This window comes from Lithobates pipiens, unplaced genomic scaffold (genome assembly GCF_037356315.1).
Source record: "Lithobates pipiens isolate NorthernLeopardFrog02 unplaced genomic scaffold, aLitPip1_a1.2 Scaffold_19, whole genome shotgun sequence".
In the NCBI taxonomy this organism is placed as follows: Eukaryota; Metazoa; Chordata; class Amphibia; order Anura; family Ranidae; genus Lithobates; species Lithobates pipiens.
Window position 1 is genome coordinate 591,569,126 of NW_027507764.1, and position 23,131 is coordinate 591,592,256.

Consider the following 23,131-nt stretch of genomic DNA (forward strand, 5'->3'; position numbering starts at 1 on the left):
GTCTCGCAGCTCCGCCGAATGACAGCGGCGAAGCCGCGATGACGTCACTCCCGCGCATGCGCACGGGAGTGGCGTCTCGCAGCTCCGCCGCTGTCATTCGGCAAAGCCGCGATGACGTCACTCCCGCACATGCACACGGGAGTCGACAAATGCGGCAGCTCCATTCTTGGAACTGCCGCGTTTAGTGCGCCTGCGCGCCGCTGTCTACGGTGCATGCGCCGTAGACAGCGGTGCCCGTTTTCGGGCAAATATCTCCTAAACCATATAGGTTTAGGAGATATTTCTTGGACCTACAGGTAAGCCTTAATCTAGGCTTACCTGTAGGTCAAAGTGGTTTGTAAGGGTTTATTTCCTCTTTAAGTGTGACAAACATGCAAAGGAACAGGAAATGAGGAAGGGGGCAAACACTTTTTCACACCACTGTATATCCTGAACTACACCTAACACCTATACCAGTCCTGAAAAGAACTTTTGTGTACCAAATAGCTAGCGATTTGGGTCACTGTAATCTCTCCCTGCTCCACACAACCTCTCCCTATAGTAACAGAAGAAAGAATGTAAAATGGCCGCCGGATCGTGTGTATTTATAAGTTAGGGGGAATGTCCAAGTGTTCATGTGCTGTAATGTCTCAATTGGCTGTCCTGTACCCCATGATGGATGTGTCATCATAGGTCAAAGTTCTTTTACACAGTAAACGTGGAAGTCCGCCGCGTGAACGGCGCCAGTAGTCCGCCGAACGGGCGGACCGCGAACAGCCGAAATTCGCCGCGAAACGACCGCCGGGCGAACTGTTCGGCCATCACTACACCCAAGCAGCAAATGCACACTCTTACAGACCAAATCATCATGCAGACACCCACACTGTTGTCTTAACTCTCAGATTCTCCCCTGAATAACTGAACAACAAGATAGATCAATGAGCTATGGTACCGAGTAGTACCTATTATAAGGTTGACTCGATATCACGCATTTTACCATGCCTGACATCTGCCCTCCATCTGGATCCTATACTGTGTGCACATGAGAACCTAGGTGTTGACTAGATGTTTAGTAGATACTGTATGTTATTATTATTATTATTATTCAGGATTTATATAGCGCCAGCAGTTTACGCATCGCTTTACAATATAAAAGGGAGACAATACAGTTACAATACTATTAAATACAAGAGGATTAAGAGGGCCCTGCTCAGAAGAGCTTCCAATCTAAAAGGGTGGGGCAGGTGGTACAGAAGGTTATAACTGTCGGGAATGAGTTGATGGTAGGAGATTAGTTGGAGACGTGATCGGCTTCCCTGAATAGATGAGTTTTCAGGGATCGCCTAAAGGTAGCAAGAGTAGGGGATAGCCGGACCAGTGGAGGTAGCGAGTTCCAGAGGATTGGAGAGGCTCTGGAGAAATCCTGGAGACGAGCATGGGAGGAGGAGGAGACGAGAGAGCTTGATAGTAGGAGGTCTTGAGAAGAACGGAGGGGACGGTTTGGGTGATATTTGGAGACAAGATTGGTGATGTAGCTCGGGGCAGAGTTGTGAATGGCTTTGTATGTGGTGGTTAGTATTTTGAATTTAATTCGCTGGGTGATTGGGAGCCAGTGTAGGGATTGGAGGAGAGGGGTGGCGGACACTGATTGGGAGCCAGTGTAGGGATTGGAGGAGAGGGGTGGCAGACACTGAGCGGTTGGTAAGGTGGATAAGTCTGGCAGCAGCATTCATGATATACTGAAGAGGAGATATGGAGAGGCAGGCCAATGAGAAGGGAGTTGCAATAGTCAAGACGAGATATAACAAGAGATGAATGAGGATCTTGGTAGTTTAATTTGTTAAAAAGGGGCGAATTTTAGAGATGTTACGGAGGTGAAATCTACAAACTTTTGACAACGATTGGACTTGGGGCTGAAATGACAAGTCAGAGTCTAGGGTTACACCGAGTACCCTGGCGTGAGGGGAGGGACTGATGGTTGCATTGTTGATTTTGATGGAAAAGTCATGGAGGGGGGCATCTGCAGGGGGGAATATTAATAGCTCAGTTTTAGAGAGGTTTAGTTTAAGGAAATGGTGTGACATCCATGCTGATATGTCAGTTAGCAGGTTAGTAATGCGAGAGGACACTGAAGGAGTGAGGTGAGGAGTAGACAGATAGATTTGGGTGTCATCGGCGTATAAGTGGTATTGGAAGCCATGGGCGGTTATCAAGTGACCAAGGGAGGAGTAGGGATGAGCCGAACACCCCCCGGTTCGGTTCGCACCAGAACTTTCGAACGGACCCCAAATTCGTACGAACGTTAGAACCCCATTGCAGTCTATGGCACTCGAACGTTCTAAATTAAAAGTGTTAATTTTAACGGCTAATATGCAAGATATTGTCCTATAAAGGGTTTGGGGACCTGGCTCCTGCCTCAGGGGACATGGGTCACTGCAAAAAAAACTTTTAAAAACGTCCGTTTTGGCGGGAGCACTGATTTTAATGACGATTAAAATGAAAAAAAAAAAAAGTGAAATATTCCTTTAAATATGGTGCCTGGGGGGTGTCTGTAGTATGCCTGTGAAGTGCCACGTGTTTCCCGTGTTTAGAACAGTCCCTGCACAAAATGACATTTAACGGAAATAACACCATTTAAAGCTGCTTGCGGTTTTAATGTTATATCTGGTTCCTGCAATATGGTTCTAAATCATTGAGAAAAATGGCATGGGTAGCCCCCCTGCCCATTACCAGCCCCTTTGGGTCTTGTACGCATATTAAGGGGAACCCCGAACCTATATTAAAAAAAGGAAAAGCGTGTGGCCCCAGGCCCTATATACTCAGAACAGCAGTATACAGGCGGTGCAAACAAGACAGGGACTGTGTAGGTTTGTTGTGTTAAGTTGAATCTGTTTGTAATTTTCAACTGGTACATTTTTAAAGTGTAGCTCCAGACAAAAAAACTATTTTTAAGCTTTTTGGAAAACATAGGGAAGGGTTATCACCCCTGTATAATTTGTTTTGCCGTCTGTCTTTTTCAGAGCACGCAGACAGCACGCACAATCTCCTAACACTGACTGCAAGCTCTATTTAAAACGAGCAAGATATTTAGCTATATAAGTGGATATAGCGGTGTATACTGCGTTCAGAGCATGCAGACACAATCTCCTAACACTGACTGCAAGCTCTATTATAAAAGATAGATATATCGCTAGATATATAGGTGAATATAGCGGTGTATACTGCGGTCAGGGCACGCAGACAACAACCACTACAGAAGAGCAAGAACGTAAAATCGGCCGATAACGATCGGTGTATACTGTGTTGAAGGTACACAGAACACCTATTAACTGCTACAGATGCCAACACACTACACAAGGCCGCCGCGCTGGCGGCCTTATATAGTGTGGGGCGTGCACTACACAGCCTGAGCTATGATTAGCCACAGGCATCCTGCCTGTGGCCAATCATGGCTCTCCTCGCTGCCGGCGCTGTGATTGGCCAAGCATGCGGGGTCACAGTGCATGCTTGGCCAATCATGAGCCAGCAATGCACTACTCCATCGCAGTGCATTGTGGGCCGTGAGCGCCACACGAATTTGGTGCGAACAGCCCATAACGTTCGGAATTCGCCGAACGGGCGAACAGCCGATGTTCAAGTCGAACGTATGTTCGACTCAAACATGAAGCTCCTCCCTAGGGAGGAGTTATAAATAGAGAAGAGAAGGGGTCCAAGAACAGAGCCTTGGGGGACCCCCACAGAAAGGGGCAATGGAGAGGAGGATACAGAGTTGTAGGTGACACTGAAGGAGTGCTGTGATAGATAGGCAGAGAACCAGGAAAGCGCAGAATCTCGGAGGCCAAGGGAATGTAGTTTATTCAGGAGGAGCGGGTGGTCAACAGTATCAAAGGCAGCAGAGAGGTCAAGTAGTAGGAGTATGGAGTACTGGCTGTTGGTTTTAGCAGTTAGTAGATCGTTAGTGAGTTTTAGTAAGGCAGTTTCCGTGGAGTGCTGAGAGCGAAAGCCAGACTGTAATGGGTCAAGAAGGTTATTTTCACTGAGGTAGGAGCTAAGGCGGTTGTAGACTAAGCGTTCTAGAAGTTTAGAGGTGAATGGGAGCAATGAGATAGGTCTTAAGTTGTTCAGGTTGGTGGGGTCCAGAGAAGGTTTTTTAAGTATGGGGGTGATCTGCGCATGTTTTAGAGGGAAGGTGCCACTTGAGAGGGAGAGATTGTAGATGTGAGTGAGGGAGCGTAGGATAGAATTAGAGGGTGACCTTAATAGTTGTGAGGGAACAGGGTCCAAGGGACAATTGGTTAGGTGAGCATCTGAGAAAAGTTTTGCAACCTCTTCAGTAGTAGCCAATTCAAAAGAGGAGAATGGTGAATGTGCTATTAGGCCAGGTATGTTGGGTGGGGAAGATGTACGCACAGCGGAGGTGTCCTCGCGAATTGCATCAATCTTGTCTTTGAAATGGTTGGCAATCTCTTGGGCAGTGAGTGAGTTGGTGGGTAGAGGGGTTGTGGGACGAAGCAGAGAGTTAAAAGTTGAGAAGAGCCAACTAGGATTGGATGACAAAGTATTAATAAGAGATACAAAGTAGGCTTGTTTGGCAGCATGGAGGCAGGAATTGTATTTTAGAAGGGCAGATTTATATATGGTGAAGTCTTGGAGGCATTTGGTTTTACGCCACAGCCGTTCAAGAGCATGGCAACGTCTCTTGAGATTTCTAGTGTTGTCAGTTTGCCAGGGTTGTAATGGTCGGGGCCTGATTCTGCGTGTGGTTAGAGGAGCAAGTGCATCTAGTGATGAAGAGAGTGAACTGTTGTAGACAGAGATGGCAAGGTCAGGACAGGGAAGAGATTATATCATATAGGTGGTCAGTAGCAGAATAGAGAAGAGAAGGCTTAAGGTGGCGAAGGTTTCTACAAGTGATTGTTTGCTGCTTGGAAGGATGGGTGGTTGGAGACAAAGATACAGTGAAACTAATGAGGTTGTGATCAGAGAGAGGAAAGGGGGTGTTTGTGAGGTTGCTAGGGTTGCAGAGATGGGAGAATACAAGGTCAAGGGTATTACCATTAGAGTGAGTGGAAGTGTGAGTCCATTGGGTTAGGTCAAAAGATGAGGTTAAGTCAAGAAGTTTAGCTGTAGTTGGGTTGTTAACGTTGACAGGAATGTTAAAGTCACCAAGAATGATGGTCGGTATTTCAGAGGAGAGAAAGTAGGGTAGCCAGGCAGCAAAGTCATCAAGAAAGCGTGACACCGGTCCAGGAGGCCGATAAATTGCTGCAATCCTCAGAGAAATAGGAGAAAACAGGCGAATACAGTGCATCTCAAAAGAAGAGAGGTAAAGAGAGGGAGGGATGGGAAGGACTTGGAAGGTGTATTGTGGGGATAGAAGGAATCCAACTCCACCTCCTTTCTGTCCATTGGGTCTGGGGGAGTGAGTCCAATGGAGACCACCATGGCAGAGGGCAGCAGGAGAAGCCGAGTCCAAATTTTGAAGCCAGGTTTCAGTTATGGCGAGTATGTTGAAGCCATGAGAGATGAAGAGGTCATGTACAGATGTTAGCTTGTTACAGATGGAGCGGGCATTCCAAAGGGCGCATGAGATAGGTGGACTGCTTTGAGGAAGCAGGGGGATAGAAACTAAATTAAGTGGATTGCGGTGGTTGCCAGAGGGGGAGGGGTTTTGAAGATGTGGCTTGCAGTTTGAGAGTGGCGGCCCAGGATTAGGAGAAATGTCACCCGAGACTAGGAGAAGGCGGAGGGTGAGGAGCACAAGATGGGAGTGAGATGAGCATGAGTGCATGTGTCTCGTGGCTTTGGAGTTTATGCCAGCATATGGATGCAGCAAATGCAGGAGATGATGGGTGCAGTAGTAGGGAGAGGGTAGGAGTGAGGGTGATATGTGCATGCTGCAGGGTAGAGGGGAGGGATAGAGTAAGGAGAATTTGAGGATAGAAGACACTGATATGAGAAGGAAGAGAATGAGGAGCATCGTACTAGATAGAGTGGGAATCTGACTTGATACAAAATAAATGAGAATTGCTGGTTTGCTTGTCGTCTTGCAGAGTGGAGCAGAGTTCTTGTTGTATCTTCATCCAGCTTTAGTTATCCTGCTTTCATTAAACTGCATCACTGAAACTGCGCATCACTCGTGACCGAGCCACTCAGGAAAGAGCCATGATGTCTGCGCCTTGCCCCAGTCTGCGCCACCCCATAGAATGATTTAAATTTATAGGGAGAGTAAGAAGACATGCATTTCTCTATTGGTCATCATAGGGTCTGATTTAAGACACCTGAATATGGGAGAGAAGATGTCCAAAACCAGACACAGGCTAGGGTCATAAAGCTAATTACTTGGGTTTTCTTTATTCCCTCATAACAACCATTGTTTATTGTTCACTTATTATCTGATATCAAAACGACTGTATGATGATTCTGTAATCTTGCTATGTTGAACTTTTCTTCAATAAAATTTATTTTGAAAAAAAAAAAAAGAATAATAAAAATGATTCAATAATGTAATCAAATCATAAAACACTGAAAAAGGGACACTTTTTTGGTTGCTATGGACAATCTCCAAATTCCAGGCAGAAAAAAAAAAGTATTTATAATATAAAAGTGCATGCAGGGCACTGCACAGACCACTAGGGACAAAGGGGGTGTGTAATTTTTTTATACAGTACTGTAATCTGTAAGATTACAGTGCTGTGTGTGTTTTGTGTCTTTTTACTTAACGTCGCAGGGAACGGAGCTCGGCGGCATTCAGCACTGTGAATCGAGCGGAGGACGGCTCGATCACACAGCCCGGAGGACATCGCTGGATCCAGGGGACAAGGTAAGTAAGTCTCACTGCGTCCTCCCCTGCATCGAGCGAAGCGATCCCGAGTCTGGCTCGGGGTTACCGCTCCTATCAGTAAATTCCTAACCCGAGCCAGACTCGGGATTACTGCCAGGGAGGTTAATTGTGATACAGCACATACATAATTGACTTAGACAGTACATTACACAATTCATATATTTACAAAAAATATGGTATCATCAACAACAGACACAATTGACAATATTTGTTTTCCAGCTTTCATGCAATTTGACCTAAACCCCACTGTATTACAGCACATTACAGTGGGTATAGGAGAAAAAACACAACGCGTTTCGAGATCTTGTAAAAAATTCTCTTCATCAGGGGTGTACGTAATTCACATGAAACAGTGATCAAGGATTGTATATCTGAGATTAGAACAAAATCAAATTAAATGCAACATGTCAACATCTCAAGCATCTAATAACAATCAGTAAAGGCTGCAAAAAAAGGGAGTAGTGTTGCGCTTCCAAGGGAGGTGGAGAACTCAAGGAGACTTATTTCGTCTAGGGAGTGTAACTAACTTAGACAGCTTAGAACCACCCCAAAAAATAAAACTAATACAAAAATGGAAATACCCAAACACAGCGTGGGAAATGGTATAACCTCTAATTAAAGTGCTCATATTCATCAAGCTTTGTATAAACAATAAACATAAGATTGTATATCAAAGTGCTAAGTGCATCTTGTGCCTATAGAACACATTTAGTATCAAAAAGTGCTGAGTGCATATATAAAATAAAATTTCAACACACGCAATAATCTAATTGTGAAACTAATTTGCATAAAGAATGCTAAGTGTATATAATAAACACAAAGTCATTAGAAAACCCACAATGGGCAAACTGAGTGAACACAGTCCAGTGAAAATATCAAATATAAGTATAAAGTGACTCCGTGCTTATAAAGTGCATAACGAATTTTCTTCCACACAGGTGAATCCACGTGTAATTACCTCCCCGCTATATGAAATATAGCGTATATGTAGCCTCCTCGAAGATACAACAGGAGTCAGAGGGGGGGGAGGGGGAACTTCAGGGAACCACTCTCAGATCTCCGTCCATGTGAATTCCATCAATATACTCCAGTATGGCTCAAATAACAAATATAAGCGCAACCATAGTGTAGCAAGTTTAAAAACTGTCACTATTTTATTTAACCGGTTCCTGACCAGCGCACGTCGATGTACGTCGGCAGAATGGCACGGGCAGGCATATTGGCGTACAGGTACGTCCAATCTTCAATGCCGCCCTGCCATCGGGAGCGCGCCGCCGCAGGTGCGCTCCCGCGCTGGTCGGGACTCCCGTGATTCCAGTCGCCGGACCCGCGGACTCGATCGCCGCGGGCATACCCGCGATTGTCTCACGGGACGGCTGAATGGAGGAAATGCCGTGCAAACAGCATTTCTCCATTCTGCCTAGCAACTAGTGACGCTGATCTCTGCTCCATGTGATTGGAGCAGAGATCAGTGTTCACTAAATGAAAGCCCAACCCCCCCACGGTTAGTAACACACCCCTAGGAACACTTAACCCCTACACTGCCACCCACTGGTTAACCCCTTCACTGCCAGTGTCATTTACACAGGAATCACTGCATTTATATAGCAGTAATTACTGTATAAATGACAATGGTCCCATAAATGTGTCAAAAATGTCCGATGTGTCCGCCACAATGTCGCAGTCACAATAAAAATCGCTGATCGCCGCCATTAATAGTAAAAAAAAAAAAAAAAAAAAAAAAAATTATTAATAAAAATGCTATAAAACTATCCCTATTTTGTAAATGCTATAACTTTTGCGCAAACCAATCAATAATCGCTTATTGCGATTTTTTTTAACCAAAACTATGTAGAAGAATACGTATCGGCCTAAACTGAGGGAAAAAAATGTTTTTTTTATATATTTTTGGGGGATATTTATTATAGCAAAAAGTAATAAATAATGCATTTTTTTTCAAAATTGTCGCTCTATTTTTGTTTATAGCGCAAAAAATAAAAAACGCAGAGGTGATCAAATACCACCAGAAGAAAGCTCTACTTGTGGGAAAAAAAGGACGTCAATTTTGTTTGGGAGCCACGCCGCACGACCGTGCAATTGTCAGTTAGAGCGGCGCAGTGCTGAATCGCAAAAAGTGGTCTGGTCTTTGACCAGCAAAATGGTCCGGTCTGTAAGTGGTTAAAGGTTAAAATACTCACAAGCAAATGGGGTGAGTCAGGCAATACTAGCAGCAAAAACAATACAAGCGAAAGGCTCAGGTGCAAGCGTCACTTCCGGTCTCCGTATACTACGCGTTACGTCACTTCCTGTGACTTCAACTGGGATATGATGATATATGATATCCCAGCGGGGTCAACAACCGCAATTTCTTGTGACGCACAAGGCAAAACTCCACAAAGGACGCCAAAAGATAAGGATTGCAAAGAAACCAGACGTCGATACGCTCTCTTCCAAAACTCTTGAATTGTTTTTCTCACGTAAAAACAACTGCAACTGCACAGGAGAAGATATACTAGACCTGGCGTTTTGCAGTATTGCTCACAATTAGGGAGCACTAAGTTGGTAGTGGTGTTCATAACATGGCAGTAGCCACACCCGCCACATGTAAAAGTCCCAAAATGTCTGCATGGGTCCCTCTGGTTACCCTCCTTAAATTCACTGGACACTAGTTGGTCCCGTAAGGACCTGGCCTTCCTAATTTTCCCATTTAGCTGCTTGGTCTTTCACACGTTCTTATGCAGTGGGGTTCAGCATTTCGCTGGCCACACCCTGGATGCAATTTTTGAGAACCAACTTATTTTGTGGGGTAATGGTTGGCTTCGCCTTCCCCTTAGCCACTTTGTATAGAAAATATAATAATTTCCATGTTAACTAATATGGATATTTATGTATATTTATTGATAATAGTGGGTTTTCTCTCTGCCCCTCCCCCTTTTTTTTTCCAGTGATCCTGCATCCTGTATATCTTTTGGCGTCCTTTGTGGAGTTTTGCCTTGTGCGTCACACGAAATTGCGGTTGTTGACCCCGCTGACTCACTTTGCCATTTAAAAACTAGAGAGAGGGCTCCCTTGTCTCTGCCTGCATTATACATACCTTGTGTGTCTGTGATGTACAATCCGGACATTGTATTGGTCAGTATTTTTCTCCTATTTTTCTTCTTTTTATTTATGGATGACAGGCTTTACTGATTGTTATTAGATGCTTGAGATGTTGACATGTTGCATTTCATTTGATTTTGTTCTAATCTCAGATGTACAATCCTTGATCACTGTTTCATGTGAATTACGTACACCCCTGATGAAGAGAATTGTATACAAGATCTTGAAACGCGTTGGGTTTTTTCTCCTATACCCACTGTAATGTGCTGTAATACAGTGGGGTTTAGGTCAAATTGCATGAAAGCCGGAAAATAAATATTGTCAATTGTGTCTGTTGTTGATGATACCATATTTTTTGTAAATATATGAATTGTGTAATGTACTGTCTATGTCAATTATGTATGTGCTGTTATCATTTTAAGTATCACAATTAAAAATGATATGTTTTATTATATTTGGTAAAATTTTCTGGCCTCCTAGCCCACTTTAAAGTCCTTTCCCTAGAGGAAACAATTTGGTTTTCAAATCACAAAGAGCTGTCAAAGGACACCAGAAACAAAATTGTAGACCCGAACCAGGTTGGGAAGACTGAATCTGCAATAGGTAAGTAACTTGGTGTGAAGAAATCAACTGTGGGAGCAATAATTAGAAAATGGAAGACATAATCTCCTGCGATCTGGGGCTCCACGCAAGATCTCACCCCGTGGGGTCAAAATGATCACAAGAACAGTGAGCAAAAATCCCAGAACCACACGGGGGGACCTAGTAAATGACCTGCAGAGAGCTGGGACCAACGTAACAAAGGCTACCATCAGTAACCCACTACGCCGCCAGGGACTCAGATCCTGCAGTGCCAGACATGTCCCCCTGCTTAAGCCAGTACATGTCCGGGCCCATCTGAGGTTTGCTAGAGAGCATTTGGATGATCCAGAAGAGGATTGGGAGAATGTCATATGATCAGATGAAACCAAAGTAGAACTGTTTGGTAGAAACACAACTCGTCGTGTTTGGAGGAGAGAGAATGTAGAGTTGCAACCAAAGAACACCATACCTACTGTGAAGCATGGGGGGAGGCAACATCATGCTTTGGGGCTGTTTCTCTGCAAAGGGAACAGGACAATTGATCTGTGTACATGAAAGAATGACTGGGGCCATGTATCGTGAGATTTCGAGTGCAAACCTCCTCCCATCAGCAAGGGCATTGAAGATGAAACGTAGCTGGGTCTTTTAGCATGACAATGATCCCAAACACACTGCCCGGGCAATGAAGGAGCGGCTTCGTAAGAAGCATTTCAAGGTCCTGGAGTGGCCTCGCCAGTCTCCAGATCTCAACCCCATAGAAAACCTTTGGAGGGAGTTGAAAGTCCGTGTTGCCCAGCGACAGCCCAAAAACATCACCGCTCTAGAGGAGATCTGCATGGAGGACATGGAGGCCACCATACCAGCAACAGTGTGTGACAACCTTGTGAAGACCTACAGAAAACGTCTGACCTCTGTCATTGCCAACAAAGGATATATAACAAAGTATTGAGATGAACTTTTGATATTGACCAAATACGTATTTTCACCATAATTTGCAAATAAATTTGTTCAAAAATCAGACAATGTGATTGGCTGGATTTGTTTCCAGTTTGTCTCTCATAGTTGAGGTCTACCTATGATGACAATTATAGGCCGCTCTCATCTTTCAAGTGGGAGAACTTGCACAATTGGTGGCTGACTAAATACTTTTTTGCCCCACTGTAAATTCAAACATAGAGCAAAGCTTACATTGTATATTTCCAGGACAGTTTAAATAACTTATCTATGAATACCCCATTATTATGTTTATTATACAACATTTATAAAGCACCAACAGCGCTTTACAACATGAAGGCAGACAGTACACTTACAATACAATACAGGAGGGATCAGAGGGCTCAGCTTGTTAGAGCTTACAATCTAAAAGAGGGTCAAGTGATACAAAAGGATATAACTGTGGGGGGTGGGCTGATGGAGAAAATAAATGTACAGTTGTTAGGTGGGGGCCGGGTAGGCTTCCCTGAAGTGATGAGTTTTCAGGGAACGTCTAAAAGTGGATAGAGTAGGAGATAGTCAGACAGATTGAGGTAGGGAATTCCATAGGATAGGAGAGGCTTTGGAGAAGTCCTGGGGGCGAGCATGGGAGCAGGCAATGAGAGAGCTAAAGATTTTGGGAGGAATGAAGAGAACGATTTGGTTAATATTCTGATACTAGATTAGTGATGAAGCTGGCGGCCATGTTGTGGATGGCTTTATAAGTTATTGTTCGTATATTGAATTTCACTTGTTGGCTGAATGCTTGGATTATCCAAATGATGATAAGTTCTCTTATAGACACAACAATGCTTTACTTTGAAACTCAGATAAAACCGTTTTTTTAGTGACTGAGGAACACATGGCCACTCACTAAAATTAGAAGAAGAGAGGTTTAATCCTAAACTACATAGAGGGTTCTTTACTGTAAGAGCGGCAAGGAGACGGTGGTCTCAGCAGGGGGCATTGATGGTTTTAATAAAAAATAAGCACCTGAATGACCACAACATACAGGGTTATACAATGTAATACTGACATATAATCACACACATGGGTTGGACTTGATGGACTTTTGTCTTTTTTCAACCTCACCTACTATGTAACTGATGTAATATCAGATATAATTTTATTGGCCCCCACATGACAATAGCAGAAAACATGCTGGAATTCCAAATGGGTCTGTCTATGTATTCACTAATTATCACATGTTCTATGGTATGGATGAGTAAAAAAAGGAAAACAATGAGTAGCGTGAGGCACACACGGGTATTGTTCTCTATCATATATAAAAATGGGTGAGATGGGAGGCATCGGGGAACTGCTAAATCATAAAAAAACAATAATTGGGACCAACAAGATTTACAATGGCACCTTGTTTTTTTCAGTTTGGCCATTCCATATTTTACTGACATTTCCATATTTTTTAATGTTTTCTTCCATTGTTTTAATTCTCTCCAAAAATCCAGTCTTTCCTTCCCGCTTCTCTTTTTCGATGAGCAGCTTTATGTAATCCACAGCAAACATCGGGTTTGGTTTTAAGGCGATCTCCTGGAGACGTTGGAGGATCTCAGCAATCTCCCCAGTAAGTTTCAGTACCTCATCCTCTGCCTTCCTAATGTCTTCCTTCAATTTAAAAAAAACCTCTTCTAGATCCAGCACCTTCTTCCCTACTTTTTCATATTTTTCTTTAATATCAAAATAAGTCTTCTTTTTGATTTCAACACAAGTTTTCCAGTAAGACTTTTCTAAAAGGTGTGTTGTGGTGCGATGATTACACACACGACAAATTCCCCTGAAATTGAAAACTTCACATAAATAAACCGGGTAGTCAGCAGGCACGGGGCAGTCATGATGACATGTAGAGCTGCACTCCTGGCAGTTGGTTGAGGATTGGGATGAATCTACCTTTCTTCTTACAGGTTCCGTCACTTCATACTCGAAATTCTCATTCTTTTTAACCTCCGCCCTGTTTTCATTCAGAACTCTCTTATTTTGCTCCAATTCATGCTGTTTCCCGGTCACCACCTCAATTTTTCGGCCAAGTCCATCCAAAATTACCTCCAAAGCATTTCTTTTTACTAGAACATCCTTTGTTAAAGTTAAATCTTTACTGGCTAATCCAGGCAAATATTGTAAAAAAAATTCCTCAATGCTTTCCATTGCCATTTCCCACTGCACTTCCTGAGCCTTGTAGACATGTTTACCAACTTTATCAGGGCGGTTATCAGCGTACAGCATGCCGTTATTGACCATAAAATACACAGGTTTTCCATCTTCAGATTTTGCACAGGGAACGTCAGCCTCAGTAATTGCGGCGAGAACGCTCGGTTCCTGGAGATCAGAGAAGGTGGTGAAGAAGACTATAATATCCTTGATGTCTTTCCCAAAAATGGATAAAATGTTGTCATAGATGTACTTCTGTGTTGGAGTTAACCGAGCCAAAGATGACTGAACCACAAAACAAATCGCATCAATTTCCGTGAATTCGCATTTCGAAAAAAATTCTCGTATCTTCCGCATGATTTTCTCATCATGATCCATCCCTCTGGTGTCTCCAAACCCCGGAGTGTCAATGATGGTTATGGGGTACGGGATTCGGAATCCATCTTCATGGTGTATCTCATACGTGGTGATACTCGATGTTTGGCTGTGGGCTTGACTCTTCTTACTAATCTCTTCAATTAGCTGAATCCGGTGATAATCCTTCCACTCCACACCAAAGATGTAGTTGATCATAGCATTAATCAGGGTTGTTTTACCAGATCCGGTTTCACCAAACATCATGATCACATTACTTTTCTTATTGAGCTGCACTGTTTTAAATTCCCCTTTACTCTGCTGCTCTATTTTCCTCTTGTAAATGGTCAGAGATCCAACCTTCTCTGTGCTGCTCGTTAATTTGTTCAGTTTCTCCAGTAGAGACCTTTTACGATCTTCTACCGTAGAAAGGCCGCGTTCAGTACCTACAAAATCCACACAGTTATTAATATCTTTATATGATCACTACAACAAGTCACCAAACACTGAATATCATACAAGGGCACAAGCAGACAAGTTATGGTGAGATGGGCAAAGCCCTATCACGTTCTATACACCGAATAAGCAAAAACAACCTATTTCATTGTCACAAACACCTATAGGACAGCAGGACAGCAGAAGCAACAAAGTTACAACATTGTATTTTATTAATGTTCTCAAAAAAATAAAACAATGAATACATTACTGTAGCCACTGTGTGCTGCTGTTAAATATATCCTTGCAAAGGAGTACCCAGGGCACCCCATGAATTAAAGAGGAGCTCCAGCCCCCCTCCCCCCCCCTACAAAAAAATATTAAAAGTCAGCAGCTACAAATACTGTAGCTGCTGAGTTTTAAATAGACACTAAAGGTTTCCTTTTTTTCTTTTTAAAATAACAAACATGTCATACTTACCGGATTTATTGGCTCCCCAAGTTTAGGAGGGAATTTTAAGGAAAAAAACGTACATTTAAATGCCCGTCAATGCAGCCTTATCAGTGTCCATCTGAAGCCTCGTCAGTGTCATTTGCAGCCTTATCCTTCATTGCAGCCTTGTCAGTGTCATATGCAGCCTTGTCCACTATTACAGCCTTGTCCATCAATGCAGCCTTGTCCCCTTGTCTGTGTCATTTTCAGCCTTGTCTGTTTTATTTTTAGCTTTCCTTTTTAAAAATTGAGCCGCCGAGATGTCCTGTGTATCTTGGCTGCGCTCGGTAGCTCTCGGCCACCTTCGGCCATTCTTGTTGGCTTTCGGCCGCCTTCAGCCCTTCTCGGCGTCTTTCGGCCACTCTTGGCCGTTCTCAGCGGAGGAAAGCCGATGAGAAGAGCCAAAGGCGGCCGAAAGTCGCAGAGAAAGGCCGAAAGCCACTGGGAAGGGCCGAAGGCAGCCGAAAGCCGCCGAGAAGGGCCAAAGGTGGCTAAAAGCCGCCCAGAGACTCCAAAATGGTGGGGGATCACCGTATAACACGCACCCGCGATTTCCCCCTGATTTTAAGGGGCAAAAGTGTGTGTTATACACCAATAAATACGGTACATCCTCTGTGCAGATGCTTTTGCACAGAGTGGCCCCCGATCCTCCTCTTCTGGGGTCCCTCCGTGGTGCTCCTGGCTCCTCCTCACAACAAGTGACCCTTTGGAGAAGCGCTCTCCTTCAGGGGACCGTCCGTAGACACAGACAGCAGGACTTGGCGCACCCGCGTCATTGAATTTGATTGACAGCAGTGGGAGCCAATGGCTACGCTGCTATCAATCTATCTTCAATCAAGATCCAAGACATCAGCCAAAGAGGGTGTGCGCATCTCCCGAGTGGGAACAAACTGGCTCAGGTGAGTAAAACGGGGGGTCTGGGGGTCTGGTGCACTACAAACACTAGTTTTTTTTACCTCAATGGATAGAATGCATTGAGGTGAAAAACCAGGAGGATTTACAACCCCTTTAATATTAGGGTACTTACCTGTCTAGGTTTCTTCTCAGCCGTTTGGCTAAGATCAAGTGTAGTAGACTATCCCCCCTTTCAGTCTATCATGAACGTTGCTGCCAGGCTCATCCACCTCACAAACCGCTCAGCATCTGCTATACCCCTCTGCCAATCCCTCCATTGGCCGTCACTCAGCCAAATAATTCAATTCAAGATACAAACTATGACTTACAAAGCCACCCACAACCTGCCCCTCAGCTACATCACTAACCTGGTCTCAAAATACCAACCAAATGGTTCTCTTCTCTCCTCATAAGACCTCCGGTTCCCAAACTCCCTCGTCACCTCCTCCCATACTCACCTTCAGGACTTCTTCAGAGCCTCTCCCATCCCCTGGAATGCTCTACCCCAATCTGTCCAAATTTCTCCTACTTTGTCCACTTTCAGACGATTCCCTGAAAACTCATCTCATCAGAGAAGTCTATCTGCCCCCCACCTAACAGCTGTATGTTTATCTTCTCCATCAGCACATCCCCCACTGTTATCTCTCAACCTTCCCTCTTAGATTGTAAGCTCTAAGGATCAGGGCCCACTGAAACTGTTGGCGCTATATAAATACTGTATTATAATAATAATAATAATAATAATAATATCCAAAATGAAACAAAATATTTTTTTTCCCATTCTGCACATGCCTACTGACAGCGTGGCAGAAGAAAGTCTTCCCCTCAGCTGTGGATGTGAGAGAAGTGAAGGAATAGCCCCCTACAGCTTTGCACATGAATGAGTCAGAGGTGGGATTTGAATATTAAAGATCCACTATAGCTCATTCATATACAAACCCTGCCATCAGATCATTTCCAAATTTGCATATTGCGTGTCAATTTACATGTGAATGCCCATTTTTTTTCACGTTCGTTTTTTTTTTTTTTTGGTTAACCACTTGCCGCCCGCCCTATAGGCAATTGACGGTGGCAAAGTGGTTGCATAATCCTGATTGGACGTCATATGACGTGATCAGGATTATGAGCTGCTGCGCACCCCCGGGGACGCGCATCGGGGCGGTCGTTGTTGCGGGGCGTCAATCTGACACCCGGCAACTACGATCTCGGCCTCTGCCAGAGACTCTTTACCACGTGATCAGCCGTGTCCAGTAACGGCTGATCACAGTGTAAATAGGAAGAGTCGGTGATCGGCTTTTCCTCACTCGCGTCTGTCAGACATGAGTAGAGGAGAGCCAATCGGCTGCTCCTCTGACAGGGGGGCCTGTGCTGATCGATTATCAGCACAGCCCCCCGAGGATGCCCACACTGGACCACCAGGGATGCCACCAGACCACCAGGGATGCCCAGCAAAAGGTAATCCTCCCTAGACCACCAGGGATGCCAGTCAGTGCCACAATGGATGCCAATCAGTGCACATAATGGATGCCAATCAGTGCCCAAAATGGGCATCACTGATTGGCATGCATTATTGTTTGGCACTGATTGGCATCCATTAGTATAGTATAACATAATACAATACCGCCTATCAGTGCCCACCTGTGCCGCCTATCAGTGCCCACCTGTGCCGCCTATCAGTGCCCATCCGTGCCACCTATCAGTGCCCACCCATGCCCATATGTGCCGCCTATCCATGCCCATTTGTGCCGCCCATCCATGCCAATCCGTGCCAGCTATCAGTGCCAATTTGTGCCACCTGTCTTTGCCCATCCGTGTCGCCCATCAGTGCCACCCATCAGTGCCGCCTATCAGTGCCCACTCATGCCCATCTGTGCCGCCTATCCATGCCCATCTGTGCCGCCTATCCATGCCCATCTGTGCCGCCCATCCATGCCAATCCGTGCCAGCTATCAGTGCCAATTTGTGCCACCTATCAGTGCCCATCAGTGCCGCCTATCAGTGTCCATCAATGCCACCTCATCAGTGCCACTTCATTGGTGCCACATCATTGGTGCCCATCAGTGTCGCCTTATCAGTGCCCATCAGTGAAGGAGAAAACTTACTTATTTACAAAGTTTTGAAACTGAAACAAAAAAAAACATATTTTTTTTCCAAATTTTCTGTATTTTTTTATTTGTAGCGCAAAAAATAAAAACCGTAGAGGTGATCAAATACCACCAAAAGAAAGCTCTATTTGTGGGGAAAAAATGATAAAAATTTCATTTGGGTACAGTGTAGCATGACCGCGCAATTGTCATTCAAAGTGCGACAGCGCTGAAAGCTCAAAATTGGTCTGGGCAGGAAGGTGTTTAAGTGCCCCCCGGTATTGAAGTGGTTAACTTTTTTTGTCTGTCTCCCATGCATGTTTGAAGCCATTTACTATTGACTGTCTCACTACCTCTGTTGGTATTTTATTCCAATCATCACCTACCCTTTCAGTAAAATAATACTTTCTAAGATTAGTTTTGAACTTTCCTCCAGTTAGTTTGAGGTCATGTTCCCCGTGTTCTTGATTTTGGTTTCATATTAAAAAAAAAAAAAAACTGCCCCTCCTGAACCTTATTCACCCCCTTGATGTATTTTAAAGGTAGCGCAATCTGGGACTGTTAGGAGGTAAATCTGGACATACACTAGTAGGGTGCAGCCAAACTGCCCTGGATTCTTTCTCAGCAGGGTCCAGTGAACTTCAAAAAGTTTGGATGTGGAATCCTCACCCACTGACATTAATGGGAATCAAATCTGTCCAATTAAAAACACCAATTTTCTAGTCAATTTGGCAAGACGGTGTCAAAAAAATTAATATCACAGGGGGGCGGGGGGCACTACCTTGGGAAACGTACCACTAAATTCCATTCGCCCAGGATCAGTGATTTCTTTTTTTAAATGCTTAAAGTGAACCATTAATAATGTCCAGTTACATGTTGTTATGGACCAGCGGGCATCCCGTGTCGGTGCTTCCTCCTCTCCAACCCAGTGTGCAGTTGGGTCACCAAATTCCCTCTGACCTTTAACCTGTACAAGATTAATATTACACCTTTCCATCCACTCCAGAAGGAAAGCTTTATTGTCCTTATTCAGAGAATGAATTCAAACCTCGCTCTCAGCGTTCATCACATTGTCCATCCTTAGAGAATGATCTTCTCTCTCCATGGGATCAGATGAGGAACTGAGCTCTTTTTCATGCTTTGACCGGGAGAAGCCGACAAATCCCCAGTCTCCTCCATTAGTAGTGGGTAGGAGTCCCCTCCAAAAGCCCCTGTCTCCGTTGGGTCTGTCACATTTCTTCCCCCAGCAAATGTAGACTAACCAGGTCCCAGATCTCCGCCTGGTCTAGACCTGTGTTAGTCGGGCAGAGTGACACCCCATAGTCCATTTTTATTTTTGCCCGCAGGGAAGGGCTGTTGTCAGTAGGTGGGACAGAGGTCATGAACCCTTTGTCCAGCTGGCAACGCTTCAGCTGGGTGGTCTTTACCATTCTAGGACTTGGTCTGCTGCTGGGGAGAGGGGCAACTGCCCTGATGCCAGCACTTATGTTCGATCTGGCTAACTGTTGGGGAGGGAAGCCGGCTTCCTCCACTCCCAGACTGTAGATCTGCCGCTGGGGAGGGAGGACAACCACCAATCGATTAAATCCCTTTTTTCTTAAATTGTATTATACTGAACCTGTACTGTCCCCTTCATATTGTAAAGTGTTGTGCAAATTGTTCTCTCTACATAAATCCTGAATAATATAAATATTAAATATTGTGCAAAATACGACATCCAGATGAATGGAAAGTGTAATCTCTATGTATTCATTCATTTTTCATGTTTTTTCCTTCTCTCTTCTTTCTTTGTTTTCTTACTTATGAATATAAAGGCAAGAAACATGTAGGAATTTTGTAAGGTAAGGTTTAAAAATAAAAAAAATGTAAAATACAAAAACATCTGAGACCCTCCACTACCCTCATATCCCCCCATTACCCTCTCTGTACACCCCACTACCCTCTCTGTACACCCCACTACCCCCTCTGTACACCCCACTACCCCCTCTGTACACCCCACTACCCTCTCTGTACACCCCACTACCCCCTCTGTACACCCCACTACCCCCTCTGTACACCCCACTACCCTCTCCGTACACCCCACTACCTCCTCTGTACACCCCACTACCTCCTCTGTACACCCCACTACCTCCTCTGTACACCTCACTACCCTCTCTGTACACCCCACTACCCCCTCTGTACACCCCACTACCCCCTCTGTACACCCCACTACCTTCTCTGTACAAAACACTACCCTCTCTGTACAAAACACTACCCCCTCTGTACACCCCACTACCCTCTCTGTACACCCCACTACCCCCTCTGTACACCACACTACCTCCTCTGTACACCACTACCCTCTCTGTACACCCCACTACCCCCTCTGTACACCCCACTACCCCCTCTGTACACCCCACTACCCCCTCTGTACACCCCACTACCCTCTCTGTACACCCCACTACCCTCTCTGTACACCCCACTACCTCCTCTGTACACCCCACTACCCTCTCTGTACACCCCACTACCCTCTCTGTACACCACACTACCCCCTCTGTACACCCCACTACCCCCTCTGTACACCCCACTACCCCCTCTGCTCACCCCACTCCCCTCTCTGTACACCCCACTACCCCCTCTGTACACCCCACTACCCCCTCTGTACACCCCACTACCCTCTCTGTACACCCCACTACCCCCTCTGTACAACCCCCTACCCCCTCTGCTCACCCCACTCCCCTCTCTGTACACTCCACTACCCTCTCTGTACACCTTGCTACCCTCTCTACCTCCCTGTACACCCCATTGCCCCCCGTACACCCTACTACACCCCTGCCCAACCCACTATCCCTCCATACACCACACTGCACACCCCACTATCCCCCCGTACACCACACTATCCCCCCGTACACCACACTGCACCCCTGCACACCTCACTATCCCCCATATACCCCACTGCACCCCTGCACACCCAACTATCTCCCCATAAACACCTGTCCACCCAGCTGCAGTGGGGAGGTATTGAAACTCACTACCTCCCCACTGCACCTCTGCACACGCCACTATCCCCCCATACACCCCACTCCACCCATGAACACCCCACCATACCCCCCATACACCCAACTGCACCCCGTCCACCCCACTACCCCCCTGTTAAATTCACTACTACATCTTTCTGCCCCCTATCAAAGCAAAAAAATACAAATAGAGAAGAATGATAAACAGGCTGACTGCAGAATGTATATAAGAAGTCTGTATAAAATGATATCTATTAGATGATGTGTCATTTAGTAATGATTTGCAGTGATCTGTGTCATTGTTATCGAATTCGGATGTAATTAATAAACAAAGAATACGCCTTCAATCACACGACTGACAGCCTGTCATTGTATTGTACGGGAGAAGCGGCTGCAGCTATCCGCTCACAACTGCCAAACCCAGGAGCATGTGTCAGTAAATTTCCCATGTGAATGGAGGATGAGAAAGCTGAATTGTTGGACACGAACACCAAAAAATGATTTTGTTACTTTTAGGATATAAAATGTTACAAATTTCTTATTGGATCCAAATAAAGAGGAAACCCCTCTTCCCACCAACAATGTGACTAATAAAGACTCTCCGATAATTTCCCTCCAATCCCCCCCTGGTTATAACACTATGTAGTCATACCTGTCCCTGGAGCAGCAGCCATGGTCTCTGTGTCTGTCTGTTATCTGTTACCAGTCCTGACTCCTCTCTTATATACTCTTCACCTTCTTTCACTTTCTCTTCACCTGGATGTCGGCCAGCAGAACTTTCATCATTTTTTTTTCTTACAAATAACATTAAACTTGTACTTCTCTCTCCATGAATAGTAAATTCAAAGAATACAATATAAACACCGCAATCACTATCAGCAGAGGCGGCTGGTGCTCAATACGGGGGGGGGGGGCAAATCAACTTCACCCCCCAGTGGGAAATGGTGGGGGGGTGGCCATCACTCCCCCCTGTGGGAGACGGACAGTAGACGCGCCCGGTTAATTTTCTTTGGAGGGGGGGCAGCAAAGAGTTTTTGTGCCCCCCTCCCCCTATAATCAGCCTTAATGTCCCGACCGATGTAAGTCGTCCCTACCTGACATGTTTTGTTTTTATTACAACATTCACAATCATTTTAAGAGGTGAAAACACAAAATATAATTATTTTTAGACCTCAGATCACCCCAATTCCTGCACCTTCACCCCTCAGATCACCCCAATTCCTGCACCTTCACCCCTCACATCACCCCAATTCCTGCACCTTCACCCCTCAGATCACCCCAATTCCTGCACCTTCACCCCTCACATCACCCCAATTCCTGCACCTTCACCCCTCACATCACCCCAATTCCTGCACCTTCACCCCTCACGTCACCCCAATTCCTACACCTTCATCCCTCACATCACCCCAATTCCTGCACCTTCACCCCTCAGATCACCCCAATTCCTGCACCTTCCCTCCTCACATCACCCCAATTCCTGCACCTTCACCCCTCAGATCACCCCAATTCCTGCACCTTCACCCCTCAGATCACCCCAATTCCCGCACCTTCACCCCTCACATCACCCCAATTCCTGCACCTTCACCCCTCACATCACCCCAATTCCTGCACCTTCACCCCTCACATCACCCCAATTCCTGCACCTTCACCCCTCACATCACCCCAATTCCTGCACCTTCACCCCTCACGTCACCCCAATTCCTGCACCTTCATCCCTCACATCACCCCAATTCCTGCACCTTCACCCCTCACATCACCCCAATTCCTGCACCTTCCCTCCTCACATCACCCCAATTCCTGCACCTTCACCCCTCAGATCACCCCAATTCCTGCACCTTCACCCCTCAGATCACCCCAATTCCCGCACCTTCACCCCTCAGATCACCCCAATTCCCGCACCTTCTCCCCTCACATCACCCCAATTCCTGCACCTTCACCCCTCAGATCACCCCAATTCCTGCACCTTCACCCCTCAGATCACCCTAATTCCCACACCTTCACCCCTCAGACCACCCCAATTCCTGCACCTTCACCCCTCAGATCACCCCAATTCCTGCACCTTCACCCCTCACGTCACCCCAATTCCTACACCTTCATCCCTCCGATCACCCCAATTCCTGCACCTTCACCCCTCACATCACCCCAATTCCTGCACCTTCATCCCTCAGATCACCCCAATTCTTGCACCTTCACCCCTCAGACCACCCCAATTCCTGCACCTTCACCCCTCAGACCACCCC

The 23,131-nt window shown here is 45.4% G+C and overlaps 1 protein-coding gene across 1 annotated transcript; it reads right to left on the reverse strand.

Moving 5' to 3' along the window:
• Positions 1–845: 845 nt before the first annotated feature.
• On the reverse strand, positions 846–21,679 carry LOC143998137 (uncharacterized). Its single transcript, XM_077493878.1, has 3 exons — positions 21,544–21,679; positions 12,957–14,439; positions 846–897 (listed from the first exon to the last, which is right to left on the reverse strand). The coding sequence occupies exons 1-3, from the start codon at positions 21,563–21,565 to the stop codon at positions 846–848; spliced, it is 1,557 nt and encodes a 518-aa protein (XP_077350004.1). The 5' UTR covers positions 21,566–21,679.
• Between the last annotated feature and the right edge of the window lie 1,452 nt (positions 21,680–23,131).